General features: G+C 36.4%; 1 protein-coding gene across 1 annotated transcript in view; it reads left to right on the forward strand.

The window, feature by feature from the left end:
- LOC150106422 (uncharacterized) overlaps positions 1 to 25336 on the forward strand; it is a 766385-nt gene extending 741049 nt beyond the window's left edge. The window contains exons 48-49 of the mRNA XM_090392993.1: positions 6176 to 6260; positions 22719 to 25336. Coding sequence (XP_090249119.1) covers positions 6176 to 6260; positions 22719 to 22927 — 294 coding nt within the window. The 3' untranslated portion in view covers positions 22928 to 25336. The remainder of the gene's footprint in view (positions 1 to 6175; positions 6261 to 22718) is intronic.
- Positions 25337 to 26393: the final 1057 nt, after the last annotated feature.

Genomic DNA, 26393 nt, shown 5'->3' on the forward strand with positions numbered 1-26393 from the left:
CTAAGAAACAATCGAGAAGAATTGTGGAAGAAAAGCTTGGTGAAGAAAAAGCTGGATTTAGGCCAAATAGAGGCTGTCAGGGTCAGATCTTCACTTTACAACAAATAGTCGAGAAATCATGGGAATATAACAAAGATCTGTATTTAAGTTTTGTCGATCTGGAAAAGGCACCTTGAGAAGAAGCTATTCAATATGCTACAATTCTATGGTGTCAATGTGGCATTATATCAAGCAATACTTAGTCTTTATTTGAGTTGTAAATCAGCAGTTAGGATTGAAGGAAGTACAGGAAGATGGTTTAATGTTAAATCTGGTGTGAGACAAGGATGTACATTATCCCCTCTGTTATTCATTATCTACAGGGTGTTCGGGATAAATTTGACAGTTTCGTAAGGAAAAAGAAAATCTTCTTTGTATCTATTAAATTTAATGAATTGACAAAAAAAACATTACAGGCAGAGTTAATTACAATACTATCAACAAGATTTACTCAAAATAACCACCATTAGCATCGATCACAGCTTCAATTCTGCTTCGGAACCTCGAACAAGCTGATGCTACAGTCTCCCTGGGAAGGGCCGCAAAAACTGTTTTAATTTTATCCATTAACTGGGCTTTTGTATTACTGGAAGTGCGATTGGTGTCTTTTTCAACTGCGCCCCATACAAAATAATCCATGGGGTTAAGGTCTGGGGAGTTTGGAGGCCAAACATTTGGACTGGTGAAGTCGTAGAAATTTTCAGACAACCATTTTTGACTTTTCCCAGAGGTGTGGCAAGGGGCCGAATCCTGCTGCCATACATACGGCCTACCATTGGCTACCCTTGTTATCCAGGGCTTGACTACAGTTAGCAACTCCACGAACAAAGCCCGAATTCCAATGCCAGGGTTCTTCAACACCTGTTCCTGCAGATTTGCGAGGAATTCTGCTGTACGAACGCAATCAGATCGTCTGCTAGGGATCTTTCTTCTTGCTACATCCTCGTAGTCACCATTGCAAGTCTCTAGTTCATGCCTGATTGTTTTTACTGTATTCAGGGAGCATTGGGCAGCAGTCGTAATATCCTTATTTTGATGGCGGGCACGAATCATCATGATACAAGTTATTCTCTTCCATGATTCAGGTGGGTTCCAGCTATCCATCCTTTCTGACATCTTGTATATGAATGAAGAAGGGTCCAAACTTTTAAATGAAGAGAAGTGTGTGTTAATACATGTAACTTACGGAAAAATATAATTAATTATAAATATGTCAAATTTATCCCGAACACCCTGTATATGGATCATATCATGAAAGAAAGTGGTATTAAACAGCTCTTTGCTTTATTCAGATGATGTTATACTTCTAAATAAATCTGCTACAAGTCTGTAAGATTCCCTGACTAAATTGAATAACTGTTGTAATAGATATGGTATGAAGGTCAGCAATAAAAAGACAAAGACAATGAAAATAGGCAGAATCGTTGAAAATGCCAACTGCGTTGTGAATGGAACAAGTAAAACATTTCGGCTACTTAGGCACGATTTTTAGTGAAGATGGTAAATTAATATGGAAATAGACAACAGAATCAGCAAACTGGTATGGTAGGAAGTCAATTGAATAAATTCATATGGAATAAAAGAGAAATTAGTCAGAACACTAAATTAGCTGTATACAAGACAGTGTTCAAACCAGTTTTAACTTATGGACCTGAGAGCTGGGTCAGAAGCAAAGCACTTAACCAAAGACTAGAGACTGCAGATATGAGAGTCCTGAGAAAGATTAGAGGCGTGAACAGATGGAATCAATGGCAATGTTATATTAAAAACGAGGCTATTAGGAAAGAACTTGACATTGTCAGCATCCAGGAAGGCTTTAGCAGAGCTAATCTCAAGTGGTATGGTCACTTAAATAGAATGGGTGAGGAAAGATTAGCAAAACAAGTGTTCTCTGCCAGGTTGGCAGGAAAACAACCCAGAGGACCAAGATATAGATGGATTGATATGGTACAAAGTGCCTTAGACGATAGAAATATAAGATCTGATAATGTTGGAGTCTTCACAAGTAACAGGCTGATTTGGAGGAAAATTGTAGATAGAAAGTTAGTAATGATGTAAATTTTTCATGTAGTACTATCATATCCTGTACACCCCTTGAGGGTATATGGCAGGAATTTGATGATGATGAGTTCACATCCCTCTCAACATATAAATTACAGTGATGCTATACTGTTCTATATATGCAGGGCACCTGAGAAAAAATAGCTGGTAACTATCAAGAAACATAATCTCTGTATTGTTTTCAAATACTATTTGAAGCTATCTACCCTTATTCACTCTCTTAAAGATCAGATTTCTCTCAATTCCAGGTGTGTGTGTGTGTGTGTGTATATATATATATATATATATATATGTATACACACACACACACACACACACACACACACACACACACACACACACACACACAAGATTCCTTGTTCTATTATGGTCAGACTGGAAGATCTGCCAAGCAGTCTTGAAGAACAAACAAGAAATATATCTGTCATCAGTCAGTCAGGTCTAGTTTACCATGCCTTGGATCCTTCACACAAATTCAAATGGAAAAAAGACTACTGTCCTTCACGGCAGCAAATACAAACATGACTGACTTCTTTTGGAATTGGTGGCACATTAAAACAAAAAAATCAATATGGTTGTGCAAAACTTCCCAACATTTGTAAAACAGCGATTTGTAGACCTTCCGGCCTACCAGCCCAATGTGGGCACTCCTCTTAGAATTTTTGGTTTAGAGTTCAGTATTATTATTATATTACCAGAGACCTCCAGGGAGTCAGGGATTCATCAAGGGAGGTCACATCATCATCACCCACAACAGCTGTCATCCCTTTTCTTTAATTCATTCACAAGACCTGCACTCACCACCTCCAAAGACAAACTAATTCAAACATGTGCCACTCTAAGAAAAATATATAGCTAACACACTCTTTCTTGCCTGCATTCATTCTCAACATTCCTCTTTCCTCCATAAAACAAAAAATTCTATCTAATAGTATCCTATACTCTTTCAGAACTTTTAAGGTCTGTCACTTCACGTTCTCCTGTTTTCTGGTGTCTGCAGTCCACAAATTCTCATCTGTCCTCATGTTATACATCCCACAGTCCCAATATCACCTCAGATATGAGGAGACCAGACTTCTGCACGATAGTCCAGGTGAGCTCATATCAAGGCCTTGTACAGAGGGAAAAATTACCTATCCCTAAAACATTGACATTATTCTCTTATTTGTATTTGCAACTTTGTTATATAGCCCCTGAATTTCAACTTCCTATCTAATAAAATGACAAGATTTCTAGCATAATCCCACCGCTACAATAGACCACTGGATATCTCATCACCCCAAAGTGCATAACTTTACATTTACTAACATTGAACTCAGCCATTTTAACATGCCCCCCAGCTCCAGCCTATTTAAATCATTCTGCAAGTCCTGCATATCAATCACGTTCCCAATTACCTTGCTTATCTCTGCATCATCAGGAAAAAAGCTATATGTCTCATGCCAAATTCTTCCTAATGCTATTAATATAAAGAGGGAATAACAATGAACCAAAGACTGATATCTGGGGTACACTACTATATCTGTCAGTCAGCCATCCTCTCCAGAGAGTCAAGGACTCATCGAGGGAAGCTACACATCATTGTACGGGCACCTCCATGGAGTTCGACAATTCATCGTGAGAAACCCAAACTATCCACACAATCTATCATACCACTCCTTGAACCCATTAACAGACACAGCACTCAACTGATTCTGCCAACCCATTCCACTCATTCACAACTCTCCAAGCAAAAAATCTAGTCCTCACACCCTTACTAAACACACCTTTATTCAACTTCTAGGAATGACTCTTTGTTCTGGCTCTCCTGCAATAATCCTATAAAACTCTTTAACTACTTAAATGTTTCAATCATATTCCCTCTTTTTTCTCTTATCAACTAACTGATGCAATCCACACACCCTCAATCTGTCCTCATAGAGAATATTCCACAGACCACTCACCATCTTGGTCATTTGCCTCTAAATCTCCTCCACTGCTTCCTCATTCCCAAGAAACCTGGGATACCAGACTTGAGCACAGTAATCCGTCAAGGCCTAATGAAGAGGAATAACAACTTCCTTATCTATACTTATTAATGTGTTCTTCAACAGCCAAGTAATTTTATGGACTACCTTAGCAACCTTAACAATATGTCCTCTAAACTTTAACTCTCTGTCTACCACCACCCCTAAATCTCTAGCTTCATCTATTTCCTGTAGTATAAGCCATCAATGTGGTACACAGCTTGTAATCTCTTTATCCCAAAATGCATAACTTAACATTTTTCACCATTAAACTGACAAACATTATCGTTTGCCCATACTGACAGCCTATTTAAATCATCCTTCAAGCTCTCCACATTGACCTGATTAACTATTTACTCTACCTAATTTTGTATTCTCTATTTACTCACCTATTTTCACCTCGATTCTGCCCCTCCATATATCACTTTTTGATATCTGTCCAGCAGCACACTCTTATCCACTTAACCAGTGTCGTGTCATACCCATCCTCATTTGTTCTAATTTGCATAACAGAGTTCCATGTGGTATTCTGTCAAATGCTTTTACAAAAATCTAGCAAAATCATTGTGTAGCCATTTCCTTTATCCCACTCAGCTGTTACTTTATTATAAAAAGTTAGTAAATTACTAAGGTATGCTAAACCCTTCACAAAGCCATGTTTATCATAGTATCGTATTTTTATCTACCCATTCTTGAATTCTCTTTTTTACCAATTTTTCTAGTAATTTTACCACCACACCTGAGATACTGATTGGTCTATAATTTACTACTGCAGTCTTAGAATAATCTCTCTTATGGAAAGGAATTATTTTGCCCTCTTTCCACTCCCTTGGAACACTGCCAGAGCTGAGACTTAAATTAAACATCCTTCTCAAAGGCATTGCATAATGTCACACCAGATTGCCTCAAATGAACAGCCACCTTCCTGTCGGCCTCCTATTCTTTTTAGTTGCAATTCATCTGCTATCATCAGTAGTAGTACTCCTTCTCCCATCCTATCTTCCCTGAAAATACTAAACCATTCATTCAATTCCTATAACTACATCTGCTGTTAACAAAGTCTCACTAATGCCTATAACATTTGGCAAAGTTGCACTAATGAATGCCAAAAACTCCTCCTTGTTCCTGATACTTTTGGCATTAGTATAGTATAATATACATAAACTGTAGTATCCCTTTAGTCCCCCACCCACCTTTACTTTCTGAATTGACTACCCTATTCAGTAATTTAGCTTGAGAGACTAGATTCCTTACTTGGTTATTCTGACACTCACTTGCTTCCACCCTAATTGCTTAACTTTCACAGAATTTGCACTTCAGCTTGCTCAGTGAACAAAGAGCTCTCACCTAACACCAAACCTACTTAGATACAATGCTGATGCAGTCCATCAGCATTGTATCTAATAGAGACCACAGATCCACAAATTCTACATCATTCCTTTTGCACAATCTATGTATAGACTCATTGGCTATCAGTGCCCTTCTCCTCAGTTCACCTCTATCGAAGTGTGGTACAAGACTTACAATCTTCACTGTCTTGTTCTTCGGTTTTGCCTCTTCTAACAACTCCTTTACATCCTCCCTCATAGAATACTTCTTACCTCTCAAATCATTTGTACCAACCAAGACAACCATTTCCTTTGACTTACCTTTTTGCATCCGGATAGCTTGGCTAATATCGTGAATTTTTGCTCCCAAGAAACACGATTTTGTCATACTTTCGTTAAGCACTCCCCTGATCACTGGTTTAAACCAATACAGAATACAATTTGGTCAGCAAGTCCTCATTCATTTGGTATTCAGTTGATACCTACTAACATAGTACACCATGTGAAGGTTGAGAAAGAGACATGAGGCCAGAAACCCTAGTCAGTTTTTTTGCATTCCTTAAAGGTTATGTGGAGTTCTCTTCCCAGTTACCTAGCTTTGATTCTGAAGCAACCTCAGTGAGATAACATAGAGAGGGTTAAAAAAAATAACCAAATCTTTGAGACTAGTCTGTTGTATTTTCTAGAGCCGTCACTGTGTTTAAGAAACTAACAATAAAATATCTTGTATGATTATTATAGGTTATTTCAGAGAAGAAGATAACTTCTTCAAAATCTGCAAGTGTAAGCAAGTTTAATAAATTTCGAAATTCATCCAGAACCAGAGGTATGTTTAAATTGTATAATACTGTATATCATTTATATGAAAAGTTTTGAAACTGCAAAATCATTCTTGATGTTATATGATACTATTTTCATCCTAATATAAAATCTAATGATTCATACGCATAATATTTGTCTGATTTTTAAACAGTTTGCATAATTTTCTATCTCATTAAAATACAATAATCCCTCAACAGCAGAAGAGCAATTTGCCAACAGATAACTGAAGGGTTAGATAACAGAAGGTACAATTACATGGTACTGTACCAGAAGTCAGTTGATGCACTAACCCCCATTTTGAGGGTCAGCTAATTGCAGTTTTATTCATTTGAAGGTCAGATAATTGAGCAATCACTAATTTTTATAACTGGTTGTTGACAAAGATTAGGTCAGCTGTACTGCAACCCTGAATAACAAATTTCCAAATGTTATAAAATGAGATTTTGGTTTCACTGAAAGTTACTGTATGAGTGAACCACTTTCTTTGAAACAGTAAGATAGGAAATTACCATCAATATAAGGCACTGAATGCGAGTCCATTTATCTGAATCCTAACCTTCTACTTTTTCTATGTCTTTTCAATGATGACTTTACCGTAGTGTTTACTCTCCCATTTTTAAATTCTTTCAGGCCTATGAACAGTAAATTTTTATTAGATATCCAGATGACTTTGGGAAAGAAACATTGTTCTTGGAAGATCTTACTGTTATGTTATCTATAACATAATGATATGGATTGTTTAAGGGTCAAAAGTGGATAAGTGACTCCACATTGTCTAAGTAATATAGAGAACCTACTAGAACTTCTGATCCTCTGTTCAATCATCACCTTCTCATGTGTACCCTGACAACACTTTCTGTTACTAGTTATCTGCCTATGTTGCTGAACGAACAAGGATTGGCTAGCAATTTGAGACATTTGGTTGTTTAACAAAAAAATCCATTCAAAAATATGATGGTGCAAAATGAAAATGCTGGCTAGTGAATTGCCAGGATAACTAGAGTGAGCGGTGAAAAGCTGAACAATTCGATGTGTTTTCATCTGCTTGAACAGTGTTCAGTTCGATGGAATTAAAGATGGTAAGATATATCAATGGAAAAGAAACAAAGCTAGCAGAAGAATCACAAAAAACACTGTATTAACATTATTGGTGTTACCAAGATGAACAAAACTAAAAGAAATGTGATACTTCTAAATAATAAATTAAATATGCCAAGAAATTCTTGATTTAATCCTTTCTCCAAGTGTAATCAAACAATGGCTGTGTATGAAGTATCATCACAACTGGGGTAGGTCCATATAGAAGCTAATGACCACATCAATTTCCTTGGTATCCCATAATGCAAGGCACACATACCCTTCCAGATGTGCATGATTTATGTTCAAGTAAAGGAGATACCTCTCCAAAACCTCTGAGGATTGTCTACAAGATTGCTAAATCTCACATGAATCACCCCAGTACAGGAAACTCAGCAGTAGCACCACTCAGTGACAAACAAAAGCCTGCCACTGAGAGCAAAGCAAGCAACCCCAGTGGAAGCCAGACCCAGAAGAGATACCAAGGTTCGCAGAACGTTACTGATTTGATGGGTGAAGCATAAATGCTTTTCACATTCCTCTTTGTCTGAGAGGGAAGTTCTTTGAGTGGAGAGTATTGAGCTTTAAGCTCGCCCTGGAAGGGCAGTGAGATTAGCTGTGTTCAGCGGAGCATAGAATTGACTTGGGTCTTTTGTATTTGTAGAATTCTGCTTCATTGTAGTGTGAAGCTTGCTTGATCAGCTGGTTTGGATGATTGTTTGTCTTGGTGAAGAACTTTTCTGCTAGGTCATGGAGGAGTGATGTGATGTGGGAAGTTGACTTCTCTGTGAATCTGGGAGTTTCTAATAAACCATGGGACATCCAGAATCATTCTCAGGCATTTGTTCTGTATTCTCTGCAGCTTTCGAATATGTGTATTCGAGGTATGGCTCCATGCAGAGGAGATGCGTAAGTGATGACTGGGCATATTACCATCCTGTATATGAGCAATTTGTTCCGAGTATCCAGTTTGCTGCTTCTGTTGATCATGGGGTAGAGCTACACAATTACTTTGGATGTCTTCAAGCTTATGTGTTTTATATGACTGGTGAATTGGAGTTTTTTGTGAAGCATCGTGCCGAGATATTTGACTTCGCTCTGCCATGGAATCTTGACTCCTAGCAGGTGTATGTCTTCCTTGATCTGAAACTTGTGTTTAGTGAACAGTATGGCTGAACTCTTCTGTAGGTTTGCTTGGATCCTCCAGTCCATCAGCCATTTCTCCAATGTATGGGAAATCTTCTGACAGCTAGTTTGGGGCTGAGAGATCTTGCTAATAAAGCAGTATCATCTGCATATAACGCAGTGAATGTTGAACTTGGGTTTTGAGGGCTATCAGCTATGTAGAGATAGAAAATAGCAGGGGGACCAGAAGTGAGCCCCGCGGTACACCTGCCAGGATCTTGCGTCTGGTTGATACGGTTTCATTTATTTTGACTTGCATGAATCTGTCTTTGAGGTATGCATCAATTATCAATTATTTAGATACCAAGGTTGAAGTTATGCGGACATCATATATTATCCATAAAAGGTGTCAGACCTTATTATCAAAATATTATGGATTACAGATAAATGTTGAAAGTTTTTTTCACTTGATATAATATGAATTAAAGATGTCAAGAAATTATATTCTTGATTTAATTTGTTCTTCAAGTGTAAGCAAACAATGTCTGTATATGAAGTATCTTCACATCTGGGCTACTTGTATATAGAGACTAATGACTTCACATTAATTGCTTTATTATCCCATAATGCAAAGCATACATCCTTTCAAGTGTGGATAATGCTATGCATTATGGGAAGGGCCACTGCCTTGACCAGTGTTGACCTTTGAGGTCTCAGTGGAAGCAATTAACGTGCCGTTATTAGCCTATGTACAAGTAGCCTAGTCGTGAAGAAATTTCAAATGCAGTTTATCCAAATGCTTTATACATTTGGATAAAGGATTAAACAAGGATATAATTTCTTTATGATACTGAACTAGAAGGCAGTAATTAATAAAAGTGATGTAGAACTCCGACAGGATGATTTAAACACTGTCAGCATGGGAAAATATACTGGATGTCAGTTAAATGTGGCAAAGTGTATAGCTGTGGATGAAAAGTTTATAGACTGGGTATTACGGAAATGGATTAAAATGGTAAAGAAATTGATGAGACATCGAATTGAAGTTTAGAGAATATATTTCAGAAGTGGACAGAATAGCCCAAGGGATTATTTGAATGTTGAAAAACACATCTGGACTACTGTGCACTGGGGTGGGAGGGATGAAAAAGTAGTCGAAAGGTGAGCGACAGGTCCGTCACTTATAACAGATGAGGCAACAGATGAAGCTAGCGTGAAGATTTGTGGATTACAAAATCTGGTTGATATGAGGATAAGAGGAAATATGATAGAAACACATAAGCGACTAAATGGCTTTTGTAGACTTGATGCAGAAGAAATGTTTCAAAAGATGATAGTAAGGGAGAGAACAAGTGTGAAAGTGCAGATAGCAAGGGAATGATCACTAAATATTTTGTTTGGAGAGTGATGAACGTGTGGAATGGGCTAGCAGAAATGATATCATGAATGAGTTAAAAAAGGAGGTGAGATAGGTATTGTGTGAATAATGTGAAGAGGGGAAAATAGTTCCACTGCATAAAGGTGGTTCCAAGACTGCTGTTGTAAATTACCAACCGATTAGCATATCAGGAATCATTGTCAAGGTCTTAGAGAAAATAGTCAAGAGGAAAATACAAGATTGGATAGAAGAAAATGGGATACTGTATCGGGGACAGCATGGTTTTGTGAAGGGTAGGTCATGCCTCAGTAACTTGCTCACGTATTATAACACAGTGACGGCTGAACTGGATAAGGGTAATGGGTTTACGGTGATTCTACTGGACCTTGCCAAGGCCTTTGACAGGATTCCACATGGAATTCTAATCAGTAAATTGCAGCATATGGGAATGGACATAGGGTTGGTGAGATGGATAGGAGGGTGGTTGACGGAGAGATATCAGAGAGTGGTTTACTCGGGAGTAGAGTCCACAAGACGGCCTGTGACTAGTGGTGTGCCACAACTATCTGTTCTTGGACCACTGCTGTTTAATTTGTTCATAAATGATATAGGAAATGATCTGAGAGGAACAGTTCATTTGTTTGCGGATGATGCGAAGTTGGGTAGGGCAATAGTGAATGCAGATGACGTCAAAATTTTGCAGGATGATTTGGATAGATTGGAGGTCTGGGCTAAGGAGAATGGATGTCAGTTTAATGTGGCAAAATGTAAGGTTATGCATTTTGGGGTGAAAAGATTGGCGGCAGTTTACTGCATTGGTGGAACCCTGCTCCAGGAAATTGATGAGGCACGAGATTTAGGAGTGTTGGTGGATAAGGAATTGACATTTAGGGGACACATTGCAAAAGTGACCAAAACAGCTCATCAAATCACTTGGTTGCTGAAGAATACGTTGACAAGCAGGTTATTGTTCCTCTCTATCGAGCCTTGATAAGACCCCATCTAGACTACTGTGCTCAGATTTGGTCACCTAGGTTTCTTCTTGATGGGGAGGATGTGGAGAGGATCCAGAGGCGAGTGACCAAGATGATAGCAGGTCTGTGGAATGAACCGTATGAGAACAGGTTGAGGATTTGTGGGTTGCAAAAATTGGTTGATAGGCGGAGGAGGGGAGATATGATTGAGACATTCAAATTACTGAAGGGTTTCTATAAAATTAATTCAGAAGATATTTTTGAGAACAGGGCTGGTTGTGGGAGGACTAGGGGACATCAATGGAAACTGGGCAAAAGTGTGGTTAGTAAAGGTGTTAGAGCTGGGTTCTTTACTTTTAGAGTAGTGAATGAGTGGAATGCGCTCCCTGAGTCTGTAGTGGATGCTGTGACAGTGAATGAGTTTAAGGCGAGGTATGATAGATACTGTATGAATGTCAGATAGTTGTAATGAATATGATTGGGGCCTCCCTCGATGAGTCTAATGACTCCCTGGAGTTGCCCGTAATAATAATAATAATAATAGTGGGTCATACTACATAGAGATAATCATACAATAATAATACTAGCAACAAATAACTGAATCCAGTGCTCATTAAATAATTCCAATATATATTCTACAACACTCCAATGATTAGAATTATCCACTCATAATTAGTATCTTAACTGCATTTGTTCAGTGCTTCTTCTTCCATAACAACCTTTCAGTAGGCCTCTTGAGGGCAGTTTAATTGAGCACCCTTTATAGTTTCTATATGTATCTCCCTACACTGAAGAGTTTCACATGATAATTATGCCATTGCTCATAATCATCTTTTTTTCTTTTTAACCATTAGCTTCACAGGCCTCCTTTCCAAAAATTTCCTTTGACCCTTCTAATTTCTTGCTTAATCCTGACCAGCCACTTTTATAGTATGTACCTTATGCTCCTAATAGCATTCTTCCAAGTTGTCTCTTGAGTTTCATAAGCACATATCCTTTAGTTATACATAATGCCACTGTCCCCCATCTATTTACAATGCCATCTACCACCAATAGTATTTTTTGTATGTAAATTAGGTGTAGTGTTTGACTGATTTGTAGAATGAAAAACCCAAGTTTCCAGGAAAGGGGGGGAAAAAAAAGCCCTGTCAATTCCATATGAGATTGGCTAACTCACCTTCAATTGAAAAGTCCATATAACAATTACTTTTGTCATGGCAAGAACTGAACTCAAGTCTTTTCCAACTGAAGGATGTAATGTCCTGTTCATCCAATCACACTGTGGAAGTACTTATCTGTTGTTGAACTGATTTTCTTCCTTAGAAAAAAATAAAATAAAAATTAGATGCATTTTATTTTTTATTTTATGCATCTCTCATTCACAAAAAGTAAAGTTATAAATGTATAGTACATTAGTACCATCAGTGGGCTAAGACTTCATCGGTTTTTTTTTATTATTATTCTTTATTTATTTATTGTGTTACATTATCTGCTCTAGATACCAAACAACATGGAAAGTTTTTTAGAACCACACCAAGTGGGGCAATGGTCTGATGATGAGCAGTGTATCTCATCTGCCACCTAAAGGTTATCACAAAAAATCCATATCCATAGTGAGATTTGAATGCGTAGCCTATTGGTTGGAAATCAGATACATTAACTACTTCCAACCAGGGTGGACTACTAGTACGTATTTTGTAGTATTAAGTAAGATGCTTGCATAAACCTCCTAAGAACATGTGGTCACTGACAACACAGTTCCTCCTTCTTACTTGTTATTATTATAACATTAGATCTCTATGGAGTCAAAAGACTCATCACAGAAGGTTGCTCCTTCATACACAAAGATCACTGAACTTTGTCTTAAACTCAATTCACCATTTCTCCACTCACCAACCACTCTTCATGCAAAGAATCTGCCCTGCTTCCTCATACAGTTTCTACCCTTGTTTTCCTCCATTCTATGAAAAATCTAAATCTCCTCCACATTAATCTCATAAAAACCCCTCACTAGCTTATATGTCTCAATCAAATCTCCTCCCCCATTCTATTTACAAAGCTCTGTAAATGGCATTCCTTTATTGTCTCTTTACATCCCATTACAGAGATCTAATACTACCTTACTCAATTTTCTCTGGATCCTCGAACAAGATATTTCATATACATGAAAACCAGGCAAGCACATCTGTGCATAGTCATACAATGCAAATGCAGCCTGATCAAAGTCTTATCCAATAGAACCATAACTTGTTTACTTGTATATACACCCTTATCATCATTGCCATAATCCATTGCGATGACCTGATAATTGTAGTAATGTTATCCTTAAGCTCGATGCCTCTGTCTACTATCATTTCCAAATTTCATTGCCACCTCCTTTGAACTTTACAACATTGAACTGGTAGCATTACTCCCTAGCCCACTCACATCATCTATTCAATTCGCCTGTAAAGCCAAACAGCTACACATCTCTGAATAAGCCTGTTGCAATATCATTAACATAAAAAATAAACAGTAACAATCTAAATTCAGATCCCTGTGGTGCCACTAGTGACTTTCCTCTTTTGGGATACTGCTTCCTCATACAACTTGCTAATATCTATCTGACAGTCTATCAAACTCACTAATCTATTATGTGACCCCCATCCCATAAGAGCACAAGCATGTGAATATCACCAAATATTAAGCCTATTACTCCGCAGTCTTAAAATCTTAAATATAATTATTCATTACCATATTGAAAGAAAAATAGAAGAACACTTATCCGATGGCTGAAAATTTGGCTTCAGAAGGAATAGAGGGACAAGAGAAACTATACTAACTCTCCGACTGATCTTAGAATAAACACACCCATGCTCATGGCATTCGCTGATATAGAGAAAGCATTTGACAACATTGACTTGAATAAAATGTTTAAAATCCTCAAAAATCTGAAGATTGATTACCTGATAATTGTAGACTAATTTACAAACTATATAAAAATCAAACTGTATTCATAGGAAAACACGGGAAAGAAGCTAAAATAAGAAAGGGCATTAGATAAGGGTGTGGACTCTCACCATTACTTTTTAATATTTACATCAAAGAGGCTCTGAAGGAATTCAAAGAAAAAAAAATCAATAAAATCGCAATGGAAGGCTTTATAATACAATACAATTTGCAGACGACGTAGCCTTAATAGCAGAAAACGAAAAAGAGCTACAAGAAGCATTTGTAGAGATGAATAAACTTCTAAACGAAAGATGCAAAATGAAAAACAAAAGTAATGAAATGTACCAGGGATGGAGAGCAAATCATAAATGACACAATAGATGGGAAAAGGTTATTGCAAGTAAAAGAATTTAACTACTTAGGAAGTCTAATAACATCCAATGGGAGAAGACAAAAAAAAAAAGAAGCATTTAACAAGAAAAGAACACTATTAACATCAGAGAGGACGTCACTGATATTAAGAGCTGCTTTGTCTGGAGTGTGGCCCTCTATGCTTCAAAGATATGGACTGTCCGAAAAAACAGACAAATCAAGGCTGCTAGCTTTCGAGGTGTAGTGTTAGTGCCGAATTCTGAAGATAACATGGACAGAAAGAGTTACAAATTAAGACATATTAAGAGAAGAAGAAGAAAAATGAGGAATTGCGATTAGATGGCATATTGTGTGTGCAGGGAGGTCATTAATGCTCCACAAGGATAAATAACTTTTTCGTATTTTAGTTGATAATATTAGGTTAACTTAGTATAGTTTTTGTTTTAAACAAATGTGGGATTGACTGAGATATTTAGTTTGTAAGTAAACCTTGTGTGTATGTATGTGTGTATATATATATATATATATATTTTTTTTTTTGCTTAAATATGATATAGTTGGCATGACTCCAATGCATGGTGGAACAATAGTGGTAAAGGCCATGTTGTCGGGCAATTTGAATTTGCAGGATTTTATGCATTGCAGTGTGTGTATGTGAAATGTACTTATTACAACAATTAAAGGATGTATGGAAGGAAATTGAAATGAGAGAAAGAGTATGTATTAAATGTTTCAAAAGTAAGTGCCTGTTAGGTGACCAAAATGAAGAAAATATTAGTAGAGTGAACAATCTCAACAGTAGGATGGAAAATATCAAAATTAATGTCGAATGTGTAGCCATGGAAATAGAGGAGAATGAAATGGAGATAAATAACAAAATAATTTGCTTGAATGTTATCCTTCACAAGACAAAGCATGAAATTGAAAAATTGCAGAAGGCAGTGGCAAGAGATAAGCAGGTCCGAGAAGAGAATGAAACAGGCGAGTGAACGAAAAAGAAAAACAAGTTAAGGAGAAAATTATGTATAGTGACTCAAAGATCGGGGGAGTACTTAATGAAAGTGTGACAAAATTATGTTTATCTGGTGCAAAGATTCACAACATTAGTCACACTGTCCAGATGCAAAAAGGTAAGGCGAAGGAACTGAATGTCATGGTTGGCACAAATGATTTGAGAGGCAAGAAGTATTCTCTTAAATTTAAGGGGGATGTAAAGGCAAAACTGAAGAGCAAGAAGGTGAGGACTGTAAATCTCCTGCCATGTTAATGATAGAAGAGAACTGAGGAGGGCATTGATAGCTAATGAATCAATACATAGGTTGTGCAGAAGGAATGATGTAGGATTCATGGATCTGTGTTTGACAAAAATAAGGATTTGTATAATTCTGATGGAATGCATCTAAATGTTTTGGTGTTAGGTGTCTAGAGAGAGAGCTTTTTTCAGTGAGCATGCTGAAGCACACATTCAGGAAAACTTAAGCAATTAGGGTGGAAGCAGGTAAGTTTGTGTGAGGCGAGTGAGTGTAAGAATGACCAAGTTTAGAATCCTAGTCAAGTTACTCCTTTAACCTATGTGACAGACACTAAGAGGTGGATGAATTGGAGGTTCTTAAGATATTGCAGAATCTCAATGTAAATACAGCTGTAGGATTGGATGGGGTTTTGCATGAATGTGCAAGGGAACTGCAACGCTTCTGACTAGGCTCTTTAAGTCTCAGCTCTGGTCGAGCTCCAAAGGAGTGGAAAGAGGGCAAAATAATTATTCCCTTGCATAAGGGAGGTTCTAAGACTGCAGTAGCAAATTATAGACCTATCAAGTAGCTCAGGCATGGCTGTAAAAGTACTGGAAAAATTGATCAGAAAAAGAATTCAGGAATGTGTGGATAAAAATATGGTACTGTATGAGGGGCAACATGGCTTTGTGAAGTCCTTGTCTAGCTTATGCCTTAGTAATTTACTAACTTTTTATAATAGACTAACAGCTGAGTTGGATAAAGGAAATGGCTATACAATGATTCTGCTGGATTTCTTAAAGACATTTGACAGAATACCACATGGAACTGTTATGCAAATTAGAACAAATGGGGATGGATATGATACTGGTTATGTGGATAATTGGGTGGCTTTTGGACAGATATCAAAAAGTGGTATATGGGGGGGGGGGGGCAGAATCAAGGTGAAAACAGGTGACCAGTGGTGTGCTGCAAGGTTCACTGTTGGGACCAGTACTGTTTAATTTATACATAAATGATATAGAAAATATTCAGTTGTTTGCTGATGATGCAAAATTAGGGGGGTAATAGTTAATCAAGATGATGTGGAGAAGCAGGACAATTTAAATAGGCTGTCAGTATTGGCAAAAGATAATGGTTATCAGTTTAATATGGAGAAATGCAAAGTTATGCATTTTGGGACTGCTTGTAAAGTTATGCACTTTACAAGCTGTGTACCACATTGATGGAACTATACTCCAGGAAATAAATTATGCTAGAGATTTAGGGGTGGTGGTAGACATAGAGTTAAAGTTTAGAGGACATATTGTTAAAATAGCCCATAAGATTACTTGGCTATTATAGAGTACATTAACAAGTAAAAAGAAGGAAGTTGTTATTCTTCTTTATAAGGCCTTGATACATTCACACCTAAATTAATGTGTTTTCCAGTCTGATCTCCTGGGTTTCTTGGGGAAGTAGTGGAGGAATTTAGAAGCAAATGACCAATATGGTAAGTGGTCTGTGGAATTTTCTCTATGAGGATAGACTGAAGGTGTGTGGATTGCAGAAGTTGATTGATAGGAGAAAAGGAGAGGATATGATATAAACATTTAAGTTGGAGTTTTATACAATTGATACAGGGGGAAATTTTTCAATATTGACTTGAGGGGCCAGAACAGGGGGGGAGGGTCATCTCTGAAGTTGAATAAAGATGTGGTTAGTCGGGGTGTGAGGACTAGATTCTTTGCTTGAAGAGTTGCGAATGAGTGGAATGGATTTAAGGAGGGGTATGACAGATTCTCTTGATAGTCTGGGACTCCCACAATGATCTTCAGACTCCATGAAGGTGCCTGTATAATAATAACAATAATAAATTATTATTATTATTATTGGGGAAATGCAGGGAAGACCAAGAACTCAATAAATGAGTGACATCAAAAATTGATGAACCTACCAAACAGTCAAATTAACTGTACTAAACTAAACTAAACAGAAGACCACTATCAACAGCCACTGCTATCCACAAACCAATAGGTTAAGGAGAGAAGAAGGGAAAAACGCCATTAATCCATCCCAGTTCAGTTACCAACTTGTGGTAGTCTTTAAGAGATTTTTGCAAAAATTAAATATGTACTAGTCTATGCAGCTCCCTTGTCTAGTCCATTTGTTACCTTATTTGCATAAATAAAATTGCTAAACCTGTACTGTAATTGCTAAACCATCATAAAGGATACTGTTTCTTCTTGAGTATTCTGCAATTGAGCAGGTCCTTCTCTTAGTAGCAAAAACTTTCCTTCCACTCTCTTCTGTTCTGAGCTTTCTCTTTCAAGGTTGTGTAGTTGTGTACCTGTCTCCATTCAGCATGTCATCTAGCATTGTTTTCCTTACTTTTCCTCTGGGTCGTTTTCTGTCAATTTTTCCTTCGATAGCATCTCTGATGATTCCATTTCCCCTCAGAACATGTCTGATCCAGTTTCCTTTTATCCTCTTTAACAGACTTCTTTCTTCTTCTGCTCCTTTCAAGACCCCTCTTCATTAGTTATTTTATCTGTCCATTTGATTTTTTTCCATCCTTCTCCAAATCCACATCTCAAAGCTTTCTAAAATCTTAATTTCTTCAATGTCCAAGTTTTAGCTGTATAGAGGGCAACACTCCACATATAACATTTTATTAGTCTTTTCTTTAGGTTTCTGTCCCTTTTACTTCTGAACAAATTCCATTTTCTATTAAAGGCATCTCTTCCCATGCTATTCTTGCTTTTATTCACTTTTAAATCTTCCATCACTGCTAATCACACTTCCTAGATATTTAAATGTCTTTACTTGATTCAATTTTTCCCCATTTATTCGGATATCCATATTTGCCTCTTTCCTTGCCTTTGTTTTTCTTATGTTAATTTTCATTCCATAATTGATACAGGACTCCAGTAATATGTTCAACATATGTTGTAGTCCTGTTTCAGTATTTGATAATAATGCCTTGTCATCTGCATATCATATTGTAAATATCTGTCTACCTCCAATCTTTATTCCTTCTTCTGAATTCTCCAGTGCTTCTTTTAACATTGCTTCAGAATACATGTTAAACAAAATTGGTGACAGAGAACAGCCTGCCTTACAGAGGATACTGCTAGTATTAATTTAGTCATTAATAGAGGATACTGCTATTAACAACTAAATTCTGAATATCAGCCCTCACTAATCTCTTCCACAGAACTCCAGACCCAGATTGGTCTGTAATTTTACCGAATTCTTCAATTATATTGTATTCAGTAAAATTCTTCAATTTTACTGAATTCTTTTACCTGCTCATTTACCATCAACCCTTCCTCCACCATATCTTCTGCACTCAAGCTCCTTGTGATGTCGCACTTGTTATGAAAATAAAATCTTCTGCAGCAGTTTGCCATTTTCATCCACTAACACATCTTCCGTAGTCATCATTCTTTCTTTTATTTGCCACATAGTGAAAGAACTCTTGTTTTCTTTCTCCCCCACCCCAATTGGCTAATTTCTCATACTGCACTCTTGCTGACCTTACCGAGTCACCCTCCTGATTTCCATTTGTACTCCTCGTACAACAGATCATTACCCTTTATCTGCTCTCATTATGCTGTGCTGCCTCCATAACTCCATCTTCTTCCAGACTGCATGCTTAATCTCTTCATTCATTCATGTTACACCGATCTTATTTAGAATTTTGCTTTTTTGGAGTACATTCAGACATCTCTGCTGTTTAATAGCCTTTGATCAGTGTCCAAACAGTATTTATTTCCTTTCTGCCCAATTCTTCATTCCATGCTAAATTCAAGCTATCTCCCAAGGTTGTCATGATCATCATATATCATTTCCTCACAGATGTCTTCATATGATTGGTTACCACTGAGTGATCATCTCATATGGGCATTCCTGAAACTGGAGGGAAGATTTACCATCCCATTCACAATCATCTGTTGATGATATGGTCAGTTCTAAGACTCTCCTCTGTGTCCTCCATTACATACTGCTTAAGACAGTTGTCCCTCATGAATTAGAGAAATTCACTTATTCCCAGATGTATAGAATGTCAGTTTTTCTATACATTTCTTTGTCTTTGTCATCCACATTCCCTGATCTATTAGGAACATATTGAAGTTAAATATTCATTTTTAGATCTATAACCAGTATCATCCTCTTCACCTCTTGCCATACTGCCTCAAAACTACTGCCACTATTTCTCCTCTGAAACTTTGTGCAGACATAATTCCCCTGCTGTGATCAGCACTACTTCTCCTCCCACTCCCAACTTTCCTATCCTTACAAAAAACATCATATCATCCTCATCTAACCATGTTTCAGTTATTCAAATTTGCAGGTGAATAAACTCAGTCAGTGCAACAATTTCATCTCCCTTAGTTTTGTTACTCACATATTAATAAATCAGCATTAAAATCAATTTTTGGATCTCTAACCAGTACCACTCATACTCTCTCTCTCAGCTCTGACTTCCAGCATCTGCTCCTAACTCTTTCCTCCATTTCCCTGTCCATCTTGCATTTTGTTCTCACATTCTCATCTCTCACATAACTCCTCTTCATTCATAAGCACTTTTCATAGTCTCACCTATTTGGCTCTCCTACACTCTGACATCGCATCATTATGCTACTTTCTAACAACTGTCTCTCCAGTTAGTTCATACCAAATTTATTTAAATGCGGTCTATCACTTTTATACGTTTCCATCCAGTGCACCCAAACCACTTCCTTTTTTCCTTAAATAACTCTGCCAGCATGCCATTCATGATTTTTGCTCACTGTCTCAGTTCGTCATTATCATGTCTGGCTATAACAGTGTGATAACAACTGTATCCAGGATCATAATATGATATCCACCTTGACTTTCTCCCTTGCACACTGAGCATGCACAATTTGTTCTGAAACTCTTCTATTAGAAAAAATAAATAAAATAAACCTTTAATAGAAAATATTTGACAATTATCATCCCTCTTCCAGGCTGCAATCCAATGTCATAAAAGGATCCACATACCTACCTTAAAGGAATGTCTGAATAAATAGCAAAGACTCTTCGCAGATATAATCCGCGAAGAGTCCAGAAGTGTCATCTTTCTTACTGCCTATCAATGATAATTAATCACTTCTTTCCTTGTTTTCAAAAACCCTGTTCTAGTCAAGTTTGCTACTTTGGATAGACTAGCCATTCTGCTATAATAGAATCCAGGAACATCAAGATTATATAAGAATTTTGAAATCTGAAGGTTCAGGCTTTGCTTCTCATGCCATTGATACCAGACAGAGTTCACTGGAACCGTACCAAGATGCTATACTACAGTAGGTTCAAATTTGATCATCTATTCTACACCACTGTCCCAATGACTATCTAAGTTTTGGGAAGTGATTGCTGTTATTTTTTTTATAATTTTTAAAATTAATTATACATCTATACCCACTTCTCTGAACTCTAATAGTGGTTTCTCCTACTTGTACAGCTGCTTCCAAGATACGTGATATTATATGCATACTGTATGACTCATTCTTGTATTCATATTTTAAATATTGTTACCAGTTCTTCTCCCTGAATGAAGCTCATGACATATTGAGCAGAATATACAGAAGTAATAAATTCTGTTTGGTTTTTTCTTTCATGTGTGAATTATTATTATTCAGGCCTCCATGGAGTCAAAAGACTCATCGTGGGAGGTCCTTCCTAAGAAACACGAAGTCTATCGAGACTCATCGAGAGGAAGTCCCCCCTAAGATCCAATATTCAAAACATTATACTACATTAGCGATTCTGATGGCAAGGGACAGTAGTATAAAAAAAAAAGTACTATACATATATATAAAAAAGTATACATAAAAAAGTAAATAGTCCTAAGTACTATTGCAAGAATTTGATTTGAATATAGCATCATACTGGATGGGATATCAGTACGGATGCAAAAGGAATGTGCAAGAAGGTTAGCAATGATTGTGACCTGGTTGTTCAACTTGAGTCTCAAACATATAATTCCTAATGAGTAGAAAGAGAGCAAGCTAATTCCATTATACAAGAGTTGGAACTAAGAATGATGCAATGAATTATATACCAATTATTATCTGTTGTGTAGTCACAGATAGTACTATGATTCTCAATGAAGAATAGTATGGTTTTGTTAGGGGTAGGTCTTGCTTTAGTAGTCAACTCGCGTTCTGTAATGTGACAGCACAGTAGGATAAAGGAATGGATATACACCCAATAATACATTTCATTTTGCCAAGGTATGTGGCCAATATTCCACATGAGAGGTTGTTATATAAACTCAAAAGCTTGCAAAACAGACTTTTGACATGTACAGAAGAGTGGTCGACTGATAAGTATCAGAAAGTGATGTATGGAGATGTGAATCTAAGAGTAGGAAGATGGCTAATGGTGTACCAGATTCTTTCTCTATGAAGTGATACCAGGCAAGCTCTGATCTGGAAAGAACCAACAACATGTTATCATCCCCCTAATTTAATATCTGTGAAAGGGGCATTTATGGTGATGGACGTGTGATGGTTTGGGGAAGCATCTCATTGGGTGGGCACATAGACTTGCAGGTGCTTCCTAGTGAAACCATGCATGCTGCAACTTATAGAGATGAGATCCCGAATCCCTATGTTCATCTGTATGCAGGAGTGATAGGGGAGATATTTATCCTACAAGATGATAATGCTCATCCTAATTGAGCAAAGCTTGTGGACCAATATCTTCAAGAAGAGACTATTGTACATATGCACTGGCCATCCACGTCTCCTGACCTTAATCCTACTGAGCATGTCTGGGTTGCTCTAAATTGATGTGGTGCTGCTTTCATCCCCACCCCTCCTGAAAACCTTGAGGGACTTAGATAGCTTTGCAGGAGCAATAGTTATTATCATTTGAACTCCTGGACACCATTATAAACAGTATGAAACGTGTTGTTGTGGGCACTACATTACTGTAAGAGGTGACCACATTCCTTATTGAGGCACTTTGACAATCTCATTTTGACTGTTGTCTTCATGTACCCATTTGTTACTGAATTAAACTATTTATATACAATTTTTGTGGGTGTTTCTTCCATAGCCGGCAAAGGTTGGTTGATTGGTAGAGCCTCTGCTACTAATAGCTCAGTTAATTTAGTAGTTGGAAGGGGACCAATCGTTCGATGCTGTTGGCATACTCTCCCTCGATGAGTCTTTGGACTCCCTGGAGGTGTCAAATAATAATAATAATATCTCATATCATACCGTTTTTCATTGAATTATTTATATTTCAATATATTTATTATACAGTTTGAGTTATGATTTTTGTCTTTGTTCTTTAATTTGTGGAAACCAAATCAATTAACTTCTTGTTGTCATTTCAGCAATTTTTTTTTTCTCTTGTAGATGATCTCAAATCTCCTCATTATTCACCTGTTACCCCAGAAAGGCGAATTAAAAGTCTCAGTGAGAACACTGTTGATGAAATGCAGATAACAAGGAGACAAGTGTATAGTGAAGGTGAAACAATCTCTGATGATGAAATTAAAGAAGCAACATCAACAGTTTCAAAGCTCAAAAAAATATCATTCCGTAGGTTAAAAGTATGGAGATGAATCATTAATCCATATCTCTATCTTCAAACATTTCATAAATGAACTCTGTCAGTGTTAATTACCCGAGTTTCAAGGGGCCTCCTAACCTCAAAGAAAAATCATCTGCCATATTTCTGTACATTGTATATGATCCCTTGGAGCATTGTTCAAAACCTGCAAATGCGATAATACTTGTGATCTTTTTAGAGATTGTTGTTAGGCTGACAATCCTGTTTTTCTAGTCAGTACTGTTTTGTAACTGCCACCAAGGTGGAATATGGTGCTTATGCTAAAAGCAGCAGCAAGAGAGAAGTGTTACTTTCTCTGGTATTTATTGTGATCCAAAAATTTAGTTTGCTATAAGATAGACTGTAACTATTAATTATAGGCCTGGTGTTATGGACTTATTGCAGTCTGACTGCAAAGTATAAGCTTGTTAATATGTAGATGACAGTATATTTACCATCAAGGAAAAAAAAAAAATTGAAGCTATAATTGATGAATATTTTAACATTTCCTACCAGAGTAGAGATTTTACATCAGTTCTACAAACTCTACCCTTCTGTTTTTCATGTATTCATGTTCTTCATTTATTGTAGATACTAGCATGTGTTTATAGTCAACTGTATGTAGTGTACATGAAAGGAACTTTTTTTTGTAGCCACAGCAAACATCTGTAAACAGGTATACTTGATGTGAAGATTAACAGTATTAATCTTGTCTAATGCAAAATATATATATATATCTATGCTATGTGCTATGTACAAAGCAATTCACCAAGTTATACATAAATACATGCACTCTAAGTTAAATCATCTCTTAAATATAATCATTTTAACTTATTTATACTGATCATTTCATCTTATCATTATTAAACTAGATTTGCATGTAATGTTTTTCTGCCTACAATGTTATTAAATTCTCGTTAAAATTACTTTTTTCCCCAGTTTATTTATACTCTAATATTAGAGGATATTATGCACATCTTTTAAGCTATTTAGAATTATTAGATTGGCACTCCTGTTTCTAGGCAACAAAACTATCACCAAGTTAGAATATGGTGCAAACCCTTTAAACTTTAATCAAGTTTATATGGAAGAACTATGAAGTTTCAGCACTGCTGGTGATTTTTCAGTTGATCATTTTAGTTATAATTTCATTAATATGTGAAATAGGTTTCAAGACAATTGGTGCACTTTTGTAATGTAATAGTATTAGGAGATGGGTTGAATTTCCACTTCAACATATTTCTTACTGCTAATTACATTAAGAATCATTTGGAAATACTGAAACAATTTCAAAATATAAATGGCATTAGTAATGAGATTTAGATGTTCCAAAATTAGAAACTGACTTGTTTTCCAGTAACTACTTCAGGATGTATATGTACATAACTGATTTCTAATTTCTGAATAAGCTCTTGAAGAGTGCTTTATTTTATAAATACTACGTGACAAAAGGAATTACTGCAAGTCAAAATATATAAACGTTTCTTGTTAATTTATCTTGATAATTAAAGAATATTTTACCTTACCTGGAGAATGAAATGATACGTAAAATACGAAAGAGGCTTATTTTAATTATGTACTGTTGTCTTGAATACAATACAACACACAAGTACCTTTACCTGCCTTGTGACATGTTTTTAAATGTTATATAACTGCCTACTTGCAATTTTGGCATTAAGTGGTACAATGCAAAGGCACAAATAATATAAAATGATTGTTGTAATTATGTTTTGTCATAGTACGAGAACTTAAGATAATATTGTGGTATGACTGTAAGAAGATTTTGTATATTTTATCACAAAATAAATGGAGTATTTGTTAACAGACATTCATTGTTTTTTAAATGTCTGTGATAAAAAGATTGTTATAGTTCTATATTTGTGTCTTTCCATTGTAAGGAGAGAAAAAGCTATTTTGCCTCTAGGAAAAAAAAAAAAAAACTATTTTACTATTTATCATTATTCTCATATCTTCCAAGACAGCATTTTATATTTCATTTTTTTACAGCTTGCCATTCTCAATCATGACGAAGGAAATAATTGTGTAACTTGTAAAAATGTTGAGAGAAAACCTGTAAATATACCAAGAGATGATGTATTGTTTAATCTATAATCCAAACTCATAACATAGAATGAGGTTTACACTCGTTATTTCTGAATAACTGGATATACCAAAGCTGGTAGATATCTTTGTGATAGTCTCCTATACAATGCATCTGTAAATTTCTAAAACAGATAGTATTTTAACTCTAGACTTCTTGTAAGGATATCAATTCCTTTACACTTTGCACATTCATTTGCTTTTCTCTACTCCTGCCGTTTTATACTTTTCCTACCACATATTAAAAAAAAAAGTCTGTGTCACAGTTCATTTTAGAGTGTACTGATATATAAATTTGTCATTAAAATAATGATTATTATTATACTGGTTTTATATTTTATTTCACAATACCAACACTATTTTTTTTTTTTTTGAAGGAAAAGAAAAATAAATACATTAATACAGAGGTTAGTAGGAGCCTAACTAGTTGCTTATATTTGCTGGTTTGTGAAAAAGGATGTTGTGTAGTTGTTAAAAATTTTATAATTAGTTTTTATGAGCCTCCTAAAGTCAGGTTTGAATACTATCTAGAATGCTAAGAACCTTCATAAGAGGTTTTTCAAACGATGGTGACTTAGCCATTCTCATAAAAAGGTAGCAGGATTTTTCCTCCTTGAAATTTGGGTTTTCATGCTGGCAAACTGGCCAGAGCAGACAATGCAGATAGGATTAACTGCCTTATCATAATATTAAACAAGTTTCTAAGAAGCCAAGTTACTTGTCTCTGATATGCCATTAAGTGCCTAACATGAAAGAGAAGATAGACAGTGCATTAGTTTAGTTCAAATCCTGTTGTAAAATATTGCCACTGATTTTATTTGTAAAAGTTTGCTGAAGACAGGATATATAACATTCTTGGTAAGAACTTTTTATATGATCTCTTATGGAGTTTTTATTTTCCTACAGTTGCAGAACAATTTTATTATTACTATCATCATTACGAGTTATCTCCATGGAGTCAGTAGACTCATCGCGGGAGACCCAAACTATCAAAACAATATCCATCATATCTCTTCTTGAATTCATTCACAGACAAAGAACTCACAACTGATTCAGGCAATGCATTCCACTCATTTTCACCACCCTCCAGGCAAAAAATCTTGTTCTGACACCCTTGTTAACCACACTCTTCTTTAATTTTCAGGGATGACCTCTTGTTCTTCCATCACTATCACACAGCTGACACATTTCCCCTGCATCAATCCTATAAAAACCTTTTGGTAATTTAAATGTTTTTATCATATCCCCCTCTCCTCTGCTTCCACAAGCTCTCAATCTATCAATGTAGGGAGCATTTTTTACATCACTCACCAACTTAGTCACTCTTCTCTGAACCTTCTCCACAGCCTCCTCATCTCCAAGGAATCCAGGTGACCAGA

Source organism: Typopeltis vanoorti, chromosome 5 (genome assembly GCF_054136105.1).
Source record: "Typopeltis vanoorti isolate ZY-2024b chromosome 5, IOZ_Tvanoo_1.0, whole genome shotgun sequence".
Classification (NCBI taxonomy): domain Eukaryota; kingdom Metazoa; phylum Arthropoda; class Arachnida; order Uropygi; family Thelyphonidae; genus Typopeltis; species Typopeltis vanoorti.